This window comes from Tursiops truncatus, chromosome 3 (assembly GCF_011762595.2).
Source record: "Tursiops truncatus isolate mTurTru1 chromosome 3, mTurTru1.mat.Y, whole genome shotgun sequence".
Taxonomy (NCBI): domain Eukaryota; kingdom Metazoa; phylum Chordata; class Mammalia; order Artiodactyla; family Delphinidae; genus Tursiops; species Tursiops truncatus.
This window is the reverse complement of record NC_047036.1, coordinates 163,699,085-163,713,826: the sequence shown is the minus strand read 5'-3', so window position 1 is coordinate 163,713,826 and position 14,742 is coordinate 163,699,085. Positions and strand designations below refer to the sequence as shown.

General features: G+C 56.4%; 1 protein-coding gene across 20 annotated transcripts in view; it reads right to left on the bottom strand.

Annotated features, from left to right (window-relative positions):
• Window positions 1-825: 825 nt before the first annotated feature.
• DOCK6 (dedicator of cytokinesis 6) overlaps window positions 826-14,742 on the bottom strand; it is a 42,730-nt gene continuing 28,813 nt past the window's right edge. For 10 of the 20 annotated variants that reach the window (XM_073801877.1, XM_073801873.1, XM_073801874.1 and 7 more), the window contains 24 exons: window positions 13,588-13,701; window positions 13,224-13,394; window positions 12,735-12,874; window positions 12,478-12,647; window positions 10,148-10,308; window positions 9,694-9,876; window positions 9,458-9,584; window positions 9,070-9,154; window positions 8,818-8,914; window positions 8,549-8,683; window positions 7,848-8,000; window positions 7,508-7,666; window positions 7,292-7,392; window positions 6,419-6,611; window positions 6,176-6,319; window positions 4,950-5,081; window positions 4,839-4,853; window positions 3,406-3,537; window positions 3,200-3,289; window positions 2,636-2,872; window positions 2,127-2,270; window positions 1,939-2,045; window positions 1,510-1,671; window positions 826-1,069 (listed from right to left, as the gene is read on the bottom strand). In XM_073801877.1, coding sequence (XP_073657978.1) covers window positions 1,027-1,069; window positions 1,510-1,671; window positions 1,939-2,045; window positions 2,127-2,270; window positions 2,636-2,872; window positions 3,200-3,289; window positions 3,406-3,537; window positions 4,839-4,853; window positions 4,950-5,081; window positions 6,176-6,319; window positions 6,419-6,611; window positions 7,292-7,392; window positions 7,508-7,666; window positions 7,848-8,000; window positions 8,549-8,683; window positions 8,818-8,914; window positions 9,070-9,154; window positions 9,458-9,584; window positions 9,694-9,876; window positions 10,148-10,308; window positions 12,478-12,647; window positions 12,735-12,874; window positions 13,224-13,394; window positions 13,588-13,701 — 3,195 coding nt within the window. In that variant the 3' untranslated portion in view covers window positions 826-1,026. Of the gene's footprint in view, window positions 1,070-1,509; window positions 1,672-1,938; window positions 2,046-2,126; window positions 2,271-2,635; window positions 2,956-3,199; window positions 3,290-3,405; window positions 3,584-4,101; window positions 4,854-4,949; window positions 5,082-5,292; window positions 5,372-6,175; window positions 6,320-6,418; window positions 6,612-7,291; window positions 7,393-7,507; window positions 7,667-7,847; window positions 8,001-8,548; window positions 8,684-8,817; window positions 8,915-9,069; window positions 9,155-9,457; window positions 9,585-9,693; window positions 9,877-10,147; window positions 10,309-12,477; window positions 12,648-12,734; window positions 12,875-13,223; window positions 13,395-13,587; window positions 13,702-14,742 lie in introns of those variants that run through there. The other 10 variants (XM_033854253.2, XM_033854256.2, XM_033854261.2 and 7 more) reach the window with 7 other exon arrangements.

Sequence of the window (14,742 nt, the reverse complement as noted above, 5' to 3'; positions counted from 1 at the left end):
TGAGGGGGATGGGGGGGGACACGATCGCACCTGGACGGGCAGGTGTGTGTGCGCGCGTGGGGTATCCGGCCTCGCCCCCTCTTCCTGTTCTCGGGGCAGGGTCCCACCATCGCTATCCTCCCCCCCACGACAGCTGCCGCTGGGCCGCTGCGGGGGGCGGGAGAGGGCGGGGCTGGCCGGGATCCAGCTCCTGGAGGGAGGGCGGTGGTGGCGGCGGCGTCTGCGGGAGGTCACCCCACCCCCCGCCGGCTCAGGGCTGGAAGCCGCCCAGCACAGGCCTGGTACACGGTGGCGTGACCACCGCGGGGCGGGAAGGGAGGGCTGGGTCAGCGCGAGGCTGCACAGACCGTAGCTAAGGCCTGGGTTCCATGGCCAGCCAGACCTGGGCTCCAATCCTAACTCCACCAAGCCTTTACTTGCTGCCTCAGTTTCCCCATCTGTAAAATGGGTCTAAGAATGCTGCCTGCCTGATAGTGGTGTTAAGATGATTCTATAACCATGAGGCAGGGGCCTAATAGAGGTCCCTCAGGAAGAAAGGCCCATAAACGGGGCAGTGTCTTTGCGGGAGCCAATTATATAGGGCTGGGCACTTAACGAGAGTTTAATAAATGTTACTATTATTCCCCCTGCACACATGTGACATTGTCCTTTGTGTGTTGCCTTCCCCACTAGAATGTCAGCTCTACAAGGGCAGAAATTTGCATCCGGTGTCACTGCTGTGTCCCTGGCACCCAACTGGTTCTCAGTGTCTATGCATCAGCAATCAGGGTGTGCAGGTAGAGGGTGCACATGGGACCCAGCTCCCAGGGACCACACCACACAGGCTGTTTATAAAAACCATTTTAAATTAGAAAAGGTAAGAGGCATCAGTGCACACAGACGAGAACAGAGGGACAGAGGGCCCAGACCCATGTGTGATGTGGTCACGCCATGGCTGAGTGGGCAGTAGGGGAGACTGTCAGGAAGGCACAGACAGCTGAGTCCAGGGTGCTGGTTCCTCTGGGTGTGGCTTCAGGCCCTGTGGGCTCAGAGGTCAGCCTTCCGGAAACTTGCTCTGTTCAAGGAGTTCCTGGGGGAGGAGTGAAGTGGATCAACATGGCCACAGGGCCCCCAACTCCATAATGCTCCCCAGCCTCCTCCCCCTCCCCCTTTTCCTCTGCCCTCCTCCTCCAAGGAGGTCTTCTATGGTCTTCCTGGCTCCTTTTACATTGGTTCTGATCTGACCATGGAATCAGAAATTCTCTCTTAGAATCCACCACTGGAGATGTGAATCATGCCCATTTTACAGATGTGGCAACTGAAGCTCAGAAAAATGAAGTCACACACCTGGGAAATGATCAGAAACGGTTGCCCTGAGCTTGAATATGTGTACGTGTCTGAGTAGTCACATGACTGTGCAAAGCCCTGAGCACCCGTGTTGACGTGCACGTGTATGACGGCCCCCACGCTCTGCCTGGCTTTGCCTGCCCCCTCTCTCCCTCTCTAGGGTGGGAGGCCTGGGTCAGGCACCTGAAGCCGGCTGTGTTTGGCGCCAGCAGCTGAGGCAGGCGCTGGGTGAGCAGAGGCTGCAGAGCCTCCCGCAGGCGGGAGTAGTTGCGCTCCAGCTCACGGTGGTACTCCTTCTGGTCCGGCCCAATCAGGGCTTTGTTCTTCCGCAGCGCATCCTCGCACCTGAGGGAGGACCAGATGGCATGAGATGCTCAGGGGCTGACACTCAGAAGACAAAGCAAGACCAGAGGTGGGGAGTTCGCGAGCTGGGGTCAGGCATGCAGAGGAGCCTATAATGGGGGTCCGGCAGGTGGATGTGACTTAATGGAAATCAGAGAGGCTACAATGGGGGCTCAGGTTTATAGACAGGCTGTACTGGGGAGTCAGATAGGCAGAGAGCCATAATGCGGGGGTTAGAGGGACCCTGATTGGGGGGGTGGTCAGGCCTACTTCTTGCAGAAGTCCTTGAAACAGAGCCGCAGCTTGTTGTGATGCCTGAAGAGCTTAGGGTCTTGAGGGATCTCGGCCAAAAACACCTGGGCCACCTCCAGTGGACCCTGTGGGGTGACAGGGACTTGTGACGATGTCTGCACGGCCCCCGGGGGCCTCAGGCAGCCTGCATACCCCACCGACCGTGCCTGGTTTACAGTGGGCCCCACGGAGCCCTGCAGCACCATCTGCAGCATTTTGGCATCAGGCGGGTCCTGCTCGGTGGCGAAGGCCAGCTCCCGAGTCTTCTTCTGCATGTCCTCAATGGCCACCTCTACTGGCGTCAGCACTGTCTGCGGGGTGGAGATAAGCGGGCACACGTCGGGGCCCGAGGATGTGCTGACCCAACCCAGCCCACGGCAGCTTGGACCCCAGCTGGGGGTGGACAGGGGTACAAGAGGCTGTAAGGAACCAGGTCTGGGGCTCCTGCCTGCTTGGGTCTGGCAGGGTGGGGGTCAAGGTTCAGCTGCCTTTGTCTGGTTCTGATAACTCTGGTCTGGTTCTCGTCCAGCCTTGGGTCAGCAAGGTCTGGAAGTAAGGGTTTGAGTCTGCAGATTGGGGTCTGGAGGTTGGAGTTTGGGGGTCCCTGGCCTCCCTTGGTTTTGGGGTCTCTGTACCTCCCCTCCCTGGGCCTCCCCCAGGCCTGGGCCCCGCCCACCTCCTCCCGGTGGCACACGCGGATTCGTGTCTTGATGTAGGGGAAGGCGTGGTCTGTGCTGAGCAGCGTCTTGCGCTTGTGCTGCTCGGGCAGCTCTCCGTGTGCGCGCCCGTCTGGCGTGAAGGGCGTGCAGAACAGGAAGGTTCGCAGCCCGTAGTTGCGGTCGAAGTAGGTCACCCGGTCCTTGAGCTCATAGGTGTCGAAGTGCGGCTCCACGTACGTGATCTGGATGTAGGCCTGGGGCACGGGGCTCAGGGGTGAGGCTCTCAGCCCCAATACACACACCTGGGGCTTGCTGGCCTCCCGCAGGGGCCCCATCCCTGGAGAAAGGGGATTTGGGCCTCCTTGGGTCTGGGGGCTTTGGATCTGGAGTTCCCAGGTCTCCCTATATCTCCTTTGGATGTTTGGGAATCCCATGAGGAATAGGACGTGGGGTCCCCGAGGGAGATAAGCTTTGGAGTTTCCCAGAGATATAGGATTTGAGGGGCCACAGGATTATAGTACTTGGAGTCTCCCTGAATATAGGATTTTGGGGTCCCTGGGGGGATAGTAAGGAGTCCTCACCTTCTGGGGGTCCAGCTTGGTCTTGTCCACAGGGTTAGAATCTTTGATGATCTGGACCACGTCCTCCCCAAATCTCTCCGTGTAGAACTCCTGAGAACACGGGGCTGACTCACAGCTGCAGCCCCAGTGCCCTGTCCCAGGGCACCCCGCCCCAGGGCAGCCCAGTGCCCTGTCCACCCCCCCCCCCCCCAACGGCCAGGACGTGCCTCCAGCCGGTGTGAGATCTCGGCCAGCTTCGTGATGGATGGCTCCTTGTACACGAACTCCTGTTCATCTAGGTCACCAAAGCGGGCACCGTAGAAGCCCACGCGGAAGTATGTCCCGAACACACGCTGGGGCTGTGGGAAAGCTGCTGTTGCCCAGGAGGCCCTGCTGGAGGTCCCCCTACGCCAGAGACACATGGGTCCTCAGGCCCCACGTGCAGAAGAGGTGGGCGTGGGCGGAGGACCCTGGACACCCTAAGAACATCACATCACAGGCACAGGCAGGGGCACGGACCCACATGACTGCCAATTGCCCACACCCTCACTCTTTTTCCCCAGCCTGCCTCCTACCTCCCACAAATCTTTCTTCTCATTTAACACAAACCCCTAGTTTCTGATTCTCCCTCATGACCCATGCAGTTCTTCAGCGTCTGGATCTCAATATGAAATGAGAACCGGGGCCCTATTGCTCATAACTAGGTCCTCAATGCCTATAGGTCCGGGTATACAGTAGGTGCTCATATGCATGAGTGACTGAGGGAAGGCGTGGCCGTTTCTTGCTCTGGGACAGAGGCTCTAGTTCCCTTGTTCCAGTGCATTCCCTCCCCTCCCAGATCTAAGTTTGCCAAGAAGGACCCCCTCCCTCCAGGTAGGCTACTTTTCACTGGGAAGGATGGGGGTGGCTCCATGTTCACTCACCAAGGCAGATCCAGGCAGGGTGAGATAGGTACCAGGAGATGGAGGTGGGGAGCAGGGGGCAGAGAGACAAAGTCATGGGTGAGGTCAGAGGTCACAGCCCCCAACCCCCAGAGTCCTGGTTATGCTACCCCATGAGAACTATTCCATGGGCAGAGACAGGAGATCCGGGGAGGGAGAGGACTTAACCGCCCCGCCCAGCTCCCACCCAGTCCTCCCCCCTTGGTTCTGGGTTCCTGCAATCTTTGGCCAGAAAATTCTCCCCAAACTAGGAGATGCCTAAAAATAGACCCAAGTCGGGGAGAGGCGGGAGAGGGGGGACATTAAATGGCAATGAGCAGAGACCCTGCGGGAAGCTGGGGAGACAGGGAGAGACAGAGACCAAGGGAGACACACAGAGAGAGTGATCAAGGAGAGAGGCAGAGACAGGGAGAGGTGGACGGAAAGAGACCAAGAGACACAAAGAGAGAGAAAGAGAAACAGAGACAGAGGAAGTTGGAGGCCCCCCCTTCCAGGCAGTGACCAAGCTGGCCCTGCCTGAGGGAGGGGTGTCTCTGGAGAGCTCCCAGCTGGGTGAGTCACAGGCTGCCCTGGAGATCTGGGGCAGGGAGGGGGGCTCCGGGGGGGAAGTAGTGGGGTGCGTCATCACCCACTGAGCCCCCGCGGCCAGGCAGCTGTGCTCCTCCAGCGCCCCCTGGTGGTGCCTGACCACTGTTGACCAGAGGCAGGTGGCCACTCACCTCCCAGCCGGAGCTCTGTGGGTGAGGACAGAAGGGTCAAGGTCAGCTGAGGTCGGCAGGGGCCAGGGGCTGGGGCTGAGGGCAGGGTCTGAGAGGGCATCCTGGGCCCACCTGGTGCATGATCTTGGTGAAGGCCTCCTGCAGTTTGCCGTGCACAGCAGCCAGCTTCTTGTAGTCGCGGTGGGCTTCCAGGATGGGGATGAGGGTCTTGTAGACCTCATTCACTGCCTCGTAGAGCCCACCCTGGGGGTGGAACATCAGGATTTCCAGCACCAGCCCTGATCTTCTCTCCTGCCTGGAACAACCCTCCTTCCATGCTCCTACCCACCCTCCAGGGCGCCATCTTCCATCACTTCCTCCAGGAAGCCCACCCTGACCACACCTGCCCCAGATGGGGTACCAGCCTTTCCACTCAGCCCCTACAAACATCCTCTGTGGTCTCCACCATGCTTACTATGGACCCGGTGCTGCGTACATGTACACTCTACCCATGTTCCTTCATTGGTGGGAGGAGTCGTCATCTTTTTCCATTCCTCAGAGGGGAAACTGAACTTCAGAGACGTGGAGGGGCTCCCCAGGGCCAGGACCTGAAGGCCGGCCCTTCTGGCATGGTGTCTAAAACCTCCACACCCAACTGCCTCCCAGCACATGGTAATGGCCGCTCCTGAGTGCCGCTGGCCCCCAGTCAGGGCCAGCATCAAGCCTGGCACACGGCAGGTATCCTGAGCTATTTGCTGACTGTTAGAGATCTGTGTCTACCGTCTGGCTTATTCCCAAGGCCTCTGTCTCTGAGACTCCAGCAAAGTGATCATAATAATAAAAACAACAATAATAAAAAAAAAAAACCTCTAGAAAAAAAGGGGAAAAAAAAAGAAGGCTTGATGCGAAGAATTGAAACAGGATGGTAAATATAGGTGGTCACTGAATTTGAGTGCTGGGTATGGGGGGTGGTGGGGATACAACTTTCTTTTATGTGTTCTTGAAATTTTTTATAACAAAAGAGAATTTTAGGGAATTCCCTAGTGGTCCAGTGGTTAGGACTCCACATTCTCACTGCAGGGGGGCCTGGGTTCAGTCCCCTTAGTCGGGGACCTAAGATCCTGCAAGCCACAGGGTGCGGCACAAAAAAAAAAAAAAAGAATTTAAAATGGTAACTGAATATATTCAAGGGTTTTATGGGGAAAAAGGCAGGTAACGGGGCCTCTGAGGGATCCCAGTCCTTCTCCACAAATCCCCTGCCCAGAAAGGGTCCAGGCAGCAGCTTCACCTTGAGGCTCTGGGAGTGGGTATCGGGCTCACGAGCAGATGCACGATGTCGCCCCAGCCCCAGGCCTCACCATGGTGAAGTAGGCAGCCGCCTGTTCCAGCAGCCCCACCAGCCCCAGCTCCGTGAAGTGCTTCCCGGAACAGAAGCCCTCCTCATCAGGCGACAGGATGTCGTCAGAGATGGCGGACTCCTCCAGCACGTTGGACGAGATGTTCTGGGGTGAGAGGTGGCATCAGAGCCTGGTCCTCGGCCCACGTGTGCCACCCCCTGCCCGCCACTACCCCACCCCCCAGCCCCCATCCCTGACGCTCACCTGGAAGGAAACACAGCCCACAGGCAGGTGGCGGCTGTCCTCCAGCAGAGCGAGGTACTCGGCCACCAGGGCGGCCGCGTGAACCATGCACTGCGCAGCCTCCGCGTGGTTGCCCAGCTCCGCGTGCTTCCCCGCCATGTTCTGCAGCCATGTCAGCCGCAGGTCTGGGGAGCCCTGGTAGCCCCGGGCAATCCTAGAACCCAGGTGAGGGGGGATGTGAGAAGGATGGAGACTCACCTTGCCCCCCTGCTCACCCCTCACTTGTCCATCCCCTTCACCTGTGATCCCACCCATCTGCCCCAGCCAATCTCCTCACCCTTACCCCATTCACCTGTCTCCTTACTTATCCCACTCCTTACCTGTCCATCTCTTCATTACCCCCACAAGTGTCACTCTGGGTCTGCCCAGGCCCATCCCTTCTGTATGCCCCCTGCCTTCCCTGTCTCCATCACCCGGGCCCCCATCTCCCACTCCCCAGTTTCTTACTAAATACCCTTTACTCTCCTCCAAATCACTTGTTCCCCTACTCTGTCACCCCTTCATGGGTTAGCACCTCACCTGTCTCTCCTACCTGTCCCCCTCACTTATTCTTGTGCTCCTCTGTCATCCTCATCTGTATGTTCATCCGGCACCATTTTTACTTGCTCATTTACCTGCCCTCACCTGTCTGCTCACCTGGCCCCTCACCTGTCTGCCCTCTCACTTGGTCATCTTCACGTGTCTCCTCTCCTGGTCCCTCTTCACTTGGCCATCCTTAATTGTCTCTCTTATTACCTGTACGCTCACCTGCTCCCTCCCCACCTGTCCCTCTCACCACCTCCTCTCCCCTCACCTGTCTGTGAATGGCTGAAGGTTCCAACCGGCCCTCCTCACCTGTACATGAGGTCAATGAGCATTTCCGGGTCCTCCTGATGCTCCTTCATCTTCACCGTGTCAGTCAGGATCATGTGCAAGTTGAACATCAGGTCCTGGACCTGGAACGGGGGAATGGCCAGGAGTGACGGAGCCGAGGTGGTGGGGTCAGGGGTCAAGCATGGCAGGGCAAAGACCCTGGCTGCGGAAGGTCGGGCGGGGGTCCGGCGGGGTCACCTGCTCAGCAAAGGTGCTGTCCCGCAGCCCCACATCCTCCTCGGCATAGGTGAGGATGGTCTTGAGTGAACGTCGCAGGTGCTCTTCGCTGAAGTTCTGCGTTGTCCCCACCAGGGACGAAAGCGACATGGTCACTTGCATCTTCACGCGGGCAAAGTTCTGGGTAGGCCGGGGAGGAAGAGCACGCCTGACTGTGGACCTCGGACCCTCACACCAGAGCCTGCTCGACCCACTGACTTCACCCCTCTCCCCTCCTGCCGTGCATCTATCGTGTCAAGACCCCTAGTCAGCCGCCCTCCCCAGAGCCGTAGATCACCCCCACCGCCACACCCCCACTTACGTTGCCAATCTCGAAATTCTGGCGCATGAGGAGGTAGAGGGAGGCGCTGGCGTGCGTACGGATGGCGCTGATGCGGCTGCCGCAGTGTCGCAGGAGCCTCAAGCAGAGGTCGGCACACAGCTCTGTGTCCTCCTCAAACAGCAGCTCTGGGAACTGGCCCCCAGGGCGGGACAGACACCAGTCAGCCCCTCCCCGTTCTGGCTCAGAAGGTCCCCGATGGGGACATGGGCAGAAGCATCGGTCTGTGTTCTGCCTTCTCGGGCCAAGCCCAGCAGGTTTTGGCGTCAGACCTGGGTTTAAGCCCCTACTGTGTGACTCCGGGTGAGTAACTCTGCCATTCTGATCCTCAGTTCCCTCCTCTGCAAGCTGTAGCTAAGGAGTGTCTGCCTGCCTCATGGAGCTGCTGAGCACACAACAGTTGCTCAATGAATGGGCTGTGACTGTTACTCTTTTTTTTCTTTTTTTTTTTTGCGGTACGTGGGCCTCACTGTTGTGGCCTCTCCCGCTGCGGAGCACAGGCTCCGGACGCGCAGGCTCAGCGGCCATGGCTCACGGGCCCAGCCGCTCCGTGGCATGTGGGATCTTCCCGGACCGGGGCACGAACCCGTGTCCCCTGCATCGGCAGGCGGACTCTCAACCACTGCGCCACCAGGGAAGCCCAACTGTTACTCTTAAGAAGCGTGGCTGTCGGAGGTACTCACCTTGGATACCAGGGCCCGCTGTGTGGCCAGGCCGTGCTGCAAGAAGAGGGCACTCTGGGCACTGCCCAGACTGTACAACACAACCTTCAGTACCGCGCCCAAGATACTCTCCCGGGCCTCTGACAGCATCACCGTCTGGGGGGCCAGAAATCCAGCTGTTAGAGACTGGGGTGGTTATGGAGTCAGGGAAGGAGAGGGATTCTGGAGTCAGAGATCACAAGGCCCTGTGGTGGGGTCAGAGGTGAGGGAGGTGCTGGATCAAGCCCTACCTGCACGATGATCTCCAGTGTATCCAGAACCACCAGGCTTGCCTCGGTTGCCAGGTTCCCGTCCACCAAGGCCTCGTGTTCCATTTCATCCTTGGTCCTGGAGGGGACAGGAGGGATTGAGGGGGCCTCTCAGGGCCAGACTTCACCCCACGGCTGAGGTCTTTCCCCTCCCTCGGCTGCCCTGGGGTGGGGGGGCGCCAGTTCTCTGGACATTGGTCTAACCCCAGCAAACTACTTCCTGCCCACACCCACTTGTCCACACGGTCTGAGGTTTGTCTCCAGTGTGTGACGCTCTTCCGCCAGCGTACATTCTCCTGGTTCCCAAATGGGCTCCTCTCTGAGACACACAGGTGCATGTTCACAGATGTGCAAAAACAGAGAGACACACGTGACCATGAGAATGGATCCCACACACATGGGATCCCTGTGAGGACACTGGGTGACGTGGATGCTTGCGGAGTGGATGCAGTTAGACGTGAACAGGGAACACAGACACCCACGTGTACGGGGATAACGCGTCGACTTCTTTCTGGGAAAAGTAAGCCAAATAGAGGCAGAGATGGTCCCCGCCTTGGGGCCCCTGGTACAAAGGCTGGGAGGCACCGGGTAGGGACGTGCATGGGGTACGTCTCCCTCTCACCACGGCTCCGTCGCACCATCTCCTGTCGGGCTCCGATGGTGCCCAAGATAGCTTCCTCCAGCCGGGCCTTCATGTCCAGTGACTTCTTGAACGTGAGACTGTTGATACGTTCAAAGGCCTTTTTCCCCTGCAGGAACAGAGAATAAGTTCGAGGTTGACTCTGCTCTTTTCTGTGGGCTAACCTGGTCCTGCTTCTTCTGCCTCCTATACCCCAGTCCCTCGCCCACCCCTCGAACCTTGTATTCAAAGGCAGCCAGACAGAGGTACAGCAAGTCCAAGAGACGACCCAGCTGAGGGAGGGCCAGGTCCGCAGCCCAGCGCTGCAGCAGGGCTGGCTCAGCATTCTTCAAGACCCACAGCACACACACCAGCAAGGTCCGACTAGACTCGGCGGAGAGGGCACAGCCCGAGCGAGCAGCCTGGGGGCAGAGAGGGGACAGGGCACTCAGAAGGGAGAGAGGTGACTTTCATTTTTCTCCATGTTAAGATGAGACCTGGCCAATTGGTACTTCATTGCATAAATTCCGTTACCAGGTTATCGGACACACGATGTCCAAAATACAATAAAAAAATCACAAGACATGTGAAGGGGCAGGAAGATGTGATTGATAAGGGAGAAAAGACATTAGACGTAGGCACAAAAACAATCAAATGTTGGATGGGGTCTCTGGGGACAAGCCTGGTACTCACGGTCGCTGGGCCCTGGGAGATGCTGGCCCGGGAACCAGGGGCCAGGGGGCCACCAGCGATGGCCATGGCCACTGAGGGGTTGATGGTGCCTCCCATGTCCCCTTCCCCTTCTGTGTCTGAGTCGAGCATAGAGGCCAGTCTTGACCGCTGACCTGGTCCCTCTGGGTCGAGAAAAGAATGAGACCGTGGTTAAGTGCTGTCTCTGTCTCAAATTTCAGCTCACAGGTCACCTCCTCAGGGAAGCCTTCCCTGATTCCACCCCCCAGACCAGGGTGGAGTCTCTAGTTATTGACTCCCAGAGCTCACTTATTGTACTTGTAATTAGTTACATGCATCATGCAACTGTTTCTAAGATCCACAAAGGCCTGGACTGTATCTGCTCTGGCCACTCTAAACTCAACACTTAGAACGTGGCCTGGTGCACAGGAGCAGTCATTGTAGAGATGACGACGATGATGATGATGGCAATGGTGACAACCACAATAATAAATGCTGCTGCTATTATTATAGCACCAACTGGCACTTACATAGCATTTCCTGCGTCAGGTACTGTTCTAAGCACTTTAACAATATTAACTCTTACTCTTCAAAACAACCCTATGAGATAAGTCCTTTTATCACCCTTACTCTTTAGAAGAAGAAACTGAGGCACAGAGAGGTTAAGTTACTTTCCTGGGGTCACACAGTAGGTAAATGGTAGAGCTAGGATTTTAATCTAAACAGTCTGGTTCCAAAATCTCTAATCTTGGACTTCCCTGGTGGCACAGTGGTTAAGAATCCACCTGCCAATGCAGGGGACACAGGTTCAATCCCTGGTCGAGGAAGATTCACACATGCCACGGAGCCACTAAGCCCGTACGCCACAACTACTGAGCCTGTGCTCTAGAGCCCACGTGCCATAACTACTGAAGCCTACACGCCTAAAGCCTGTGCTCCGCAACAAGAGAAGCCACTGCAATAAGAAGCCCGCGCACCGCAACAAAGAGTGGCCCCCGCTCACCGCAACTACCGAAAGCCCGTGCACAGCAACGAAGACACAACACAGCCAAAAAAAAAAAAGAAAAAAAACAAATCTCTGATTTTAAAAGAGTACTCTCTCCACTCCCCCCTCCCCAAAAAACACAGTCTCATCAGAGAGAGTGAGTTGCTGCCAACAAATACAGAACAGGTTTCACTCCAGAGAGTCTTGAAATAAAAGGTCAAAGTCAACTGAGTTTTACTAAAGCTCCAGCCCAGTTTAACCTAGCTGAATTCCTGACTGGATTGAGGTGATCAGCCCCTTATCCTAGCTGCCTAAGAGAGAGAAAGGGGAATGCTCACTGGGAAAAGATGACATTGCTTCAGTCCTGATGTTCCTTTTACATGCAATGTCCAAAATACAACACAAAATCAGAAGATGTGAAGAGGCAGGAAAAGGTGACTGATAAGGGAGAAAAGACAATAGAAGCAGGCACAGAAATGATCAAATGTTGAAGTGGGCAAAACTTTAAAATAAAAATAAAAAAGATGCACAAACATGGGTTAAAAAAATGGAGAATTTCAGCAGAGAACTAGAATCTACAACAACAACGAAATCAAAATTTACAACTGGAAAATATAAAATTTGAAATTCAGAACTCAATGGAGGGGATTAATAGAAGACCAGACACAGCAGAAGACAGAAGTAGTGAGCTCAAACACATGTGAATAGAAAGTTTCCCAACTCAAGCACAGGGAGCAAACAGAATGAAAACCAGAACAGAGCACAGCAGACACTTGTGACATGATCATAAAGGTCTAACATACGTGTAATTGGAGTCTCAGGAGGAGAGAAGAGAGAAAACGAGGCAGAAAAAAAAATTCAAGAGATAACAACTGAGAGTTTCCCCCGAATGACGAAGGGGATCAACCCACCAATCCCAGGTCTGTGTTTCCAACCACTGAACACACTTGTCCATCAGTGGTGCCAATGAAAGTGAATATAAATGAACGAACACAGGGCCCCAACTGATGTTCCCCACCTTTCCCTCCTCACACCTCTTTCTAGAAGATAATTCACCTCCCATGTATTGCACGCTGACAATATCCCAGTACTACACGTGCTCAGATTTTCACATAATCCTAGGAAGTAGCTGGTGCTACCACTGTCTCCATTGTACAGGTGATAAATCTGAGGCTCAGAGAGGTTAATGGCTTTCCTGGGGCCCCACAGCAGGGCTTGAACCCACTCCTCTGATCCTAACACCCATGTTTTTACTCCTAACATGCTCGCCCACCTTTCCCGATCTGAGCCTTGTGGGATCAATCAGGCCCCCAGATTGTGGGACCCCACCCCTCCTTGCCCTGCTGACCAGCAAAGTCATGCAGCCGTGGCAGTGTGTCCCGCGCCAGTGACAGCAGTGGCAGGTATAGCTCGGCCACCCGGGCCTTCACAGTGGCCTCGGCGTAGCGGGGGTCAGCATCATGGCCACAGAGCAGGCTGTGGACAGCACTGATGGCCTTCTTGTGCAGCAGGGACGCCCTGTGGGGTAGTGAGGTGCTCAGGACAGAGTGGGTGTGGCTCCTGGACCTTCCTCCCACCCCACGGCCAGGCAGGGCCTGTGCTCACCCCTCGGCCTCAGGTTCCAGGGCCAGGGCCAGTTCCGTCAGCAGGAGCCCAGCCAGGAAGTGCTGCTGCCGGAACGACCCACTCAGCTCGAACATGCTGATCACCTTGGGGTCTGGGGCCTGGCTGGAAAAGGTGGAGCTCTGGAGAGGGGGACAAAGCAAGGGACCAGGGGCCAAGGGTCAGAGGTGAGAGGTTAGGGTTAACTCATCTGTGAGATGACAGGGCACAGGGTCCAAAGTCAGAGATTTGAGAAATGGCAGATGGAACACCAGTCTGGGAGTTAGCATTTAGGGGTGAGAAATCAGAAGCTGGTCCTCCCAGGAAACTGCTGAGAATGCAGGGTCAGAGGTGAAGGGTCAGAGGTAAGGGGTCAGTCCCCTGGGCAGTGGCCTATTGCGAAATGGACAGAGATGAGGGAACCACACAAGAAGGGCTGAAAGGTAAGAGGTCATAGGTAAAGAAGAGGAAGCAGATGTGAGGCCAGCCCACCTGCGAGGTGGTGGAAGATACGGAGGGCGAGGGTGAGGCCGGGGGTGACAGGGGGCAGCAAGGGAGGTTGAGGGTCACGTAGTGCTCGTGGCCGCATAGGATGCGGGTGAAGTCCATGCGCAGGGTCAGCAGCACCGCCGGGTTGGGAGCTGACTGCAGCCGTGTGGCCACCTGCGGGGGAGGGTTCAGCGGGTGACACTACACTGCTCTGCCCACCAATCCACACCACCCCCTGCCATGTCCCCGCAGGTGTGCTGTCCCCTCCAAGTCCCCCACAGGTATGCCGTCCCCACCACATCCCCGCAGGTGTGTTGTTCCTACCACGTCTCTGCAGGAGTGCCATTCCCACCACGCCCACCCCTACCTGCTTGTAGTGAGCCCGGACCAGGCTGAAGACAAAGCCGCGGTCCACCAGGGACAGCAGATCACTGAGGAAGAAGGCCAGGCTGGCGTTGAGGTGCTCGGCCAGCTCCACGTCCTGGGGGAACAGGGCCTGTCAGGCCATGCCCACCCACCCCATCAAGCCTCCATCCCTGCCCCTGGCCTGGCTCTCGCCAAGGCCACCAGTGACCCCTAAGAGCCGTGTCACTGCCCGAAAACCTTGGGTCTCCTCGACACGCCCTTGTCTCTAGGCTCTGGACTCCCAGGCTTCCTGGTTGTCCTCCTCCCTCTGACTAGCCCTTCCCTTCCCCACAATTAGTGTCTACCCTCCACCCGGCTCTGTTGAGGACACTCTTTTTTATTCTCTCACCAGATTTGAGTAACACAACACAGATGGCAGAGACTGGCTGCTGACCCCCTACCATATCCTCTCACAGGTATTGGGACGCTTTTTCAGAGTTCAGAGCTGGGTAGGGACTACATTTCCTAGCCTCCCATGCAGCTGAGAACAATCATGTGACCACATCCTGGCCAGTGGGATTTGAGAGGAATGACGCGGCCACTTAAACAGAAGGGGCAGGTCCTCCGGTTTCCATAGCCTGTAATGCCTGATGTGGCAGGTACCATGATGAACTGAGATGGCCAGGCCCACACCGTGGAGCCCCCCGTAGCCCACCTATGCTCAGAAATAAACTTTGGTCACATTTAAACCATTTGTGATGATGTTCAAGCAAATTAACCTTTGCCCTAACTGATAAACCCTAAGAAATCATTTAACAAGCATCTATTATGTACCAAGTCTTGTGAAAAAGACAGACATGGTCCCTGCTGATTGTCCAGCTCTCAGTCTCATGGGCTCATGGGGGGGGGAATGGGGGATAAGAGTATTCCAGATAGCTCTATGTGTTTCAAAGACAACTAACAGGGTGCTATTTCAAGAGAGGCCTGAAGGGTGAGCAAGAGCCCAGGGGAGAAAGGCGTTCTGAAGAGAGGGAACAGTAAGTGCAAAGGCCCTGGAGCAGGAAGCGCCTGGCAAGTGTGAGGAACGAACGACAAGGAAGGAGGCTCCCATGGCCTCAAGGCCCAGCTGCCCTCCTGCTTTCGGGAGCTACTCTTGGCCTCACAAGTTAGCCTCGGT